We start from the raw sequence: 6,589 nt of genomic DNA, 5'->3' as shown, positions 1-6,589 counted from the left end.
CAAAACGCCCACTAGTTCACTAGTAAGGTCATTTTGACGCTTACTAGTGAACATGTAAGCCACAAAACGCCCACTAGTTCACTAGTAAGATAATTTTGACGCTTACTAGTGAACATGTAAGGCCATAAATGTGCCCACTAGTTCACTAGTAAGTTCATTTTGAGGCTTACTAGTTGACCTGTAAGCCACACATCGCCTACTAGTTCACTAGTAAGATCATTTTGAGGCTTACTAGTGAACATGTAAGCCACAAAACGCCCAATAGTTCACTAGTAAGATCATTTTGACGCTTACTAGTGAACATGTAAGCCACAAAACGCTCACTAGTTTACTAGTAAGGTCATTTTGACGCTTACTAGTTGACATGTAAGCCGATAAACGCCCACTAGTTCACTCGTAAGATCATTTTGAGGCTTACTCATTGACATGTAAGCCGCAAAACGCCCACTAGTTCACTAGTAAGGTCATTTTGAGGCACATGTTAGTAATTCAACTTTGTTGTTTGATTTGCACCGAGTTAAGAAAATGTGGTATTCCTCTCCATGATATCATCGTTTAGATCCTGATCGTAACTCTTCGAGCAGCCTTCCCCAACGTGATCCGCTTCTGCTGCTGTGTGGCCGTCATATATTTGGGCTACTGCTTCTGCGGCTGGATTGTGCTGGGACCGTACCATGTGAAGGTACCGCATCGATAAGTCAACCTTACTTTTAAGTACTGTCGAGCCTCAATTTAATGGACTACATCGAAGTGCTTTTTTTGTAGCTTTGAAACACCCAGTAGAGAACAAGCATTGTTTTGGACTTCTTTTGGAGCCTAAAAATCCCCAGTACACGACAACTTTACTTATGTAAAGTTTTTTTTTTTTTTTTTAAAGAAGAAAAAAAAAAGTTTGAAACTGATTTTTTAAAGTTCATTCAAACTTGCTGAGGGGGCGGATAATGCTTCCTGCGCCTTGATACGGGCAATTCCACAGCAAAAATACGTGCAATTCCACTCTTTTATGAATGCATTTCTTTTATGAATCGATGACATTGATAAGGGTTGTGAAAAAAAAAACTGAGCTGCAACAAAAATATTTTCAAAAGGACTACTAGTGCCTGATTTAAAAAGAAAAAAGCTATTAGTAGAGAGAACATGCGCCTGTTGAGCTGCATGCTTACAGCACTGCTAAGCTATTGTTTCTGCTTTGATGAGACAGTCGGCCCAGCCAACATGGCCGCCACATTGACTCGCATTTTAGCCTGCTCTAGTCTACTGTAACCCAACAACAAAATGAAGCTACGCTCTGAGTCGCCGAACGGTCTGAGTGCACCAGCGCCCGCTCGGAGTACTTGGGCCTACTACGCAACTATTTTTAATGTTGGTCATTTTGGTGCCACTTGGAGAGCTAAGTATTTTTCTTAAGTGTGGCACTTGGTGTAAAATGTTTGCCAACCTCAGGTGTGAAGAGATTTACTGTTTTCAGATCATGTTAAGAAGTGTTTTATTAGACTGTATCCTTGTGCTACAGTTCCGCTCCCTATCCATGGTGTCGGAATGCCTCTTCTCCCTCATCAATGGCGACGACATGTTCGTGACCTTCTCAGGAATGCAGGAGAGCAGCACTCTGGTGTGGCTCTTCAGCCAAGTGTACCTGTACACCTTCATCTCGCTCTTCATCTACATGGTGCTGTCGCTCTTCATCGCGCTCATCACCGGAGCCTACGAGGCCATCAAGGTAGGCCAGCAAACCCGACCTTTTTTTGTCTTAAAGCAGGTGTGCCCATTAGGTAGATCCTTATCTACCGGTAGATCTAAGACGGGTCCCAAGTAGATCCGAGGAGTGTCGAGAAGAAAAAAAACAAACAACCATTTGTTTGTCTTTGTACATGTTAGTAATATATTTTTGTGTTAATATACACTGCACACTAATCATCTTATCAGTCTCATTTTCACAAAAAAAATATATTTAAAAAATAAAATAAAGCAGGTAAATCTTAAATTCGCGCGTGTGTGTGTGCGCGCGTGCGCACGCCGGTAAGGGTAGATCCCGTGAGGTTAGTTGATCGAAAAGTAGATCTTCGATCCAAAATGTAGGTTTTCTAGCCTCTATTCCAGGGTTGTCAAACATACGGTACACGGGCCGGAACCGGCCCCCAAGGCAGTTCGATCAGGCCCGCAGGATCATTTAAAAGTGGAAAAATCCATAAAATGAATGAATATTTTTTTACAAGGTGCAATTCGTGGAGTATCCGCTGGCGGATACACTGTTTGATCAGAGTACAAGTCAACATTGTTTTGATCAGAGAAGAAGACAATAGCAGTCTCAGTCTGTCACTGAGACAGACCCAACACAGCAGACGCTATCAAGGACGTGTGAATACTTTATTCTTTACACATTTAATAGCACTCTCCTCAGTTTGTAAGGTGTAGGCAGGGATTCTATTTAGATTTTATATGCGCATGTGTAAATTGTTTAAAAACAAAAATTCTTTATGAACCCAGTTTAATCTGAAAATGCATTATGATATTTTTCAATACCAATTACGTTTTGTGCCTTTGTACAATCAGTTGGATCATATATGTGAATGATAAAAGTAAATTGCACATTTGTTTAAGGAAATCTAAGGTGCTTCATGAAATGTTTTGTAAAAGATACGTTTATTACATTTCCCTAATGTTCTTGTGCTTCTTTGACCAAAACAAAGAAAAGACATTATTTTGGTTATTTATCGCGGAGTATGGTACAATTTTATTGGTCCGGCCCAGTTGACATCTACAGAGACCGTATGTGGCCCACAATGTGAAATGAGTTTGAAACCCCTGCTCTATTCTGTTTTAACTACTTTCAGATGATTTAGGTTTGGGCATCGATCACGGAGAATTGAGTGGCATCCGGCTCTGGAAACCGAATGTAAATGTCAAACTTTTATATGTTGTCGTACAGCATCAGACCCAGGAGCCCATTCACATCACAGACCTGCATGCTTTCATAGCTGAGTGCACCGATGCGCCAAACTCCGGCAAGTTCAGGGGCCTGGAGACATCGCCGTGCTCCTTTTTCTGCTGCTGTGACAGGTAATGCAATACTTTTTCTGTTTGTTTGGGGGGGGGGGGGGGGGGGTTGTAGTGAGTCCTATAAAATCAGAAATGCAACTGTGATATAAATAAGTAGTAGTGGCTTCGCTGTTGTGGTTGCTCAGTACACAATGGCTAAAGTGACAATTGAAATGAATAACAAAATAGAACATGAAGTAACTTCCTGCATGAGGTTGCGGGCAAGCCCTGCCACAAATTGCGAATATTTGCAAATTACTGTCACACTCTCCTTACAAAAGGGTGTGTAACCGTTTATATTGTAAATGCCACAAAATGGCGGCATCTTAAGTACTCTGAATGTGAATCTCAAAATAGACACACTGATTACATAAAGCAGGGGTCCCCAAACTTTTTCCTGTGAGGGCCACATAACTTTTCCCTTCTCTGATGGGGGGCCGGTGCCAGTTTATAAAAAAGTGTGACGATCGTAGGGGAGCTAAAATTTTTTTATTGTTTTCCAGAAAAGCCACACATAACCAAATAACCCTTTCCAGGTTCTTTACAGAAAAAAGTCAGGAAACAAATAATAACACTAACACAAAAACAGGAAATACATAATAACTAAATAACTCTCTCTGGGTTCTTCATAGAAAAAAAGCCATGGAACATTGTCACGTTGTACCTGAAGAGACAGAGTAATCGCTTCGTGTATAACCAAATAACTGAAAGTCGATCCCCGAAATAGCAGACACAGAAAGAGGTTTGTCAGAGAACAAAAGGAGTCTTTAATACAAACACAAAATTACCCGACCGGGAGAATAACAAAAAGTGCTGGTCAAAATAAGGACCAGGGATAAAATAAAGAGAACAACCGAAAACGCTTGCGGAAAAAATAGCAAGGAGGGTCTGATTAGACAATACTATAAATTTCACTCGAAAGAGGAATAACGACGCGCAATAATAGCCACAAGGCTAAGAGGCAATGAATAATACGAATAGGAATTGGGCGAGAGAATTTTGGCACGGCGTGGAATACTCCGGCAGTGAGTCAACTGCCAGAGCGCCCAAATAAAGCCCGTGTAATCAATCACAAATCGGTGGCAGGTGTGCAGAAAGCAAGCAAGAAGCCTGCCCCCTGCTGGCAAACACGGGACTTGACAAACATTAACTTTCTTAACCGATAAAAGTTCAGCTCAGTTGTCAGAGCAGAATCTCTCTGACACATGAGCAGTCTCTTAAAGTTCTTGTGTTCCTTCCTTATAATCCTTTTGTAGGTTCCAGTAGGCTTGTAGACACCGCTGTTTGCAGTTTTTTGGGGGCGTTTTTAACAGAGTGACGGGTCATTTTGACCCGAGGACAACAGGAGGGTTAGAGGGCCGGGCCAAATGTACGGGGCCGTAGTTTGGGGACCCCTGACATAAAGCATCAAGCCCACGCATCTAGCATGTAAACAATCGTGAAACCCATGTTCCATAAACAACTGAACTCAGTGGGTGAGTGTAATCAACACAGCCAAAATGCCTTCACATGAGGCTCATCGATACTATTAGCTAGCCTAATGGCCTATTTAACATTTTAACCACAAAGTGATGTGACATCACACACGAACAAACAGAATGATAACATTTTAGGTCATTCAGGAAAATTCTAACTGGCAAATAGAGCGCAAGAGCTGTGAGCAGTTGCATCAGTGAAGAAGCAAAACACTGATCTGCTGTGTTTCCCGTTGACCAGTCCTCAGGGTGCATTCAAATTCCACCAACAAAACAAGATATCTCAAACATCGATGTAAAAACACCACGAATGAACTAAATCAAACAACTACAGTAAGATTCCACCAGGTGGTACCAAAGTATGACTGGTGATACAAAAAGGGGACTTTGGGCTTTCCCCCCTGTCAGAGTCACATCAAACAGCTCTGGATACAATCTGAATACAAACCACCGTCTTGTATTTCCGTCAGGATGACAACATATGAGGACGTCCTGCTGGTGAACTGAGGAAGAATTCGGTTCAACTTACAAGAAGTCCCCTCTGGAACAAGCCTTTTTTTTCCTGGCACTTGACTGAAGGAGGAGGCGTCAATCAGTTGGACCAGGATTTTCCAATGAGGAATGCACGTCATGGATTCATCAGGAACAAGGTGCCTTGTGGGAAGGTGAAAGCACACATATTTATTTAATGGGCCTTGTGTCAGGCCAGCTCAGTGTTTTTTAGATTTTTCATCTTTTTAAAATTTACATTCACAAGAAAATATGTTTCAACCTGCTAGTTTATTAGCAGATTTCAAGCCGATCACTACGCACGAAACTTTGAGGCTGATCCAGTTTGACTGCGGCCTCGGAGGAAATGGCCTCTACACGGTATGCCTGTTAAGTGTTCTCACGTTTGAACCAGAACCATCACTTGAGACTTTTTTTTCCCTACTTTTTGGATTTCAAATTTATACTAAGGAAGAAGGATTACCTCGCTGGACCATAACTCGCTATTTGAAACATTTAATCATCGAAATACTTAAGATAGAGGCATAAACAAGAGAGCAATGGAGAGTATAGCTTATGAAGGGTGCATCCAAATATATAAGGATGTTATGGAAAATGTCATTTATTTCAATGGTTCACTTCAAACCTAATATGCGGTGGATTCACTACAGATAAAGTAGAATTTACTATGATTTTTTTTTTCTCTGACTTTGATGGTTACAGTTTAGAACAAACACACTCGGAAGACATTTTATTTTTGATGTAAAATGGATTCGTTTCATCACTCTGTATCATTTGAGTTTTTAACTTTTTAAATTAAACTCCTGAAATAAATTTGAGATGCACCCGCATTATAAAAAATTTAAAGCCCCAAATTGGGTGTCATTTTTTTTTTTATCTATTTTTTTACTTTCTTGTTGAGAATCTCAGGTTGCACTTAGAATAGGCTGCAATAGCATCATATTTTCATTATGGTTGCTCTCATAGATTTTGCATGATGTACTCACAAATTCATAAAGCACTTGCTGTTCGATCATTCTTACTCAACAAAGAAACTGCTCTTTATTTTGACATGAGATTTCTACAGGAAACAATTTGGCACATTTTGGAAGGCAAACTTGAAGCAACCAACAGATTAACTAATGTATAGCAATTCGCTGTACACTATGTGGTCCTCCTGCACCCCCCTCCCCCACCCCCAGCTCCCACCCCTAAGTATGCTCTTGTCCACATTATGGCTGTTTTTCTATTACGTTTTGTATTTCATGAAACGCACAATCGTCAAAAGATTACTTTCGTTCGGATGACCTTCATTCATTTGTATTCAACAATCACTTCAGTGAAATGTTGAGAAACGTGTGAAATTTAGCCCTAAAGGATATATTATACATACCTGTATGTCTATAATATATCATACTGTAGAAGATATTAGGCACGTGCCTTTACACTGTCATGTTTTTTTTTTAAATACGGTACCCATATTCTACACTTGATCACTACTTGGCAAAATGTAAACGAGTAGAAACATGATATCTTGTACACATGTTGCTGATTAAAGTGTCCTGGATCACCTTTGACGTTCATCA

At 40.5% G+C, this 6,589-nt stretch overlaps 1 protein-coding gene across 1 annotated transcript; it reads left to right on the top strand.

Moving 5' to 3' along the window:
- Positions 1–536: 536 nt before the first annotated feature.
- LOC127600713 (mucolipin-3-like) lies at positions 537–5,584 on the top strand. Its single transcript, XM_052065407.1, has 4 exons — positions 537–682; positions 1,514–1,720; positions 2,930–3,060; positions 4,985–5,584. Exons 2-4 carry the CDS (start codon positions 1,529–1,531, stop codon positions 5,019–5,021), a joined length of 360 nt encoding a protein of 119 aa, XP_051921367.1. The 5' UTR covers positions 537–682; positions 1,514–1,528; the 3' UTR covers positions 5,022–5,584.
- Positions 5,585–6,589: the final 1,005 nt, after the last annotated feature.

Source organism: Hippocampus zosterae, chromosome 5 (assembly GCF_025434085.1).
Source record: "Hippocampus zosterae strain Florida chromosome 5, ASM2543408v3, whole genome shotgun sequence".
Classification (NCBI taxonomy): domain Eukaryota; kingdom Metazoa; phylum Chordata; class Actinopteri; order Syngnathiformes; family Syngnathidae; genus Hippocampus; species Hippocampus zosterae.
Note: the sequence above shows the minus strand (reverse complement) of the source record. Positions and strands in the feature narration are given on the sequence as shown.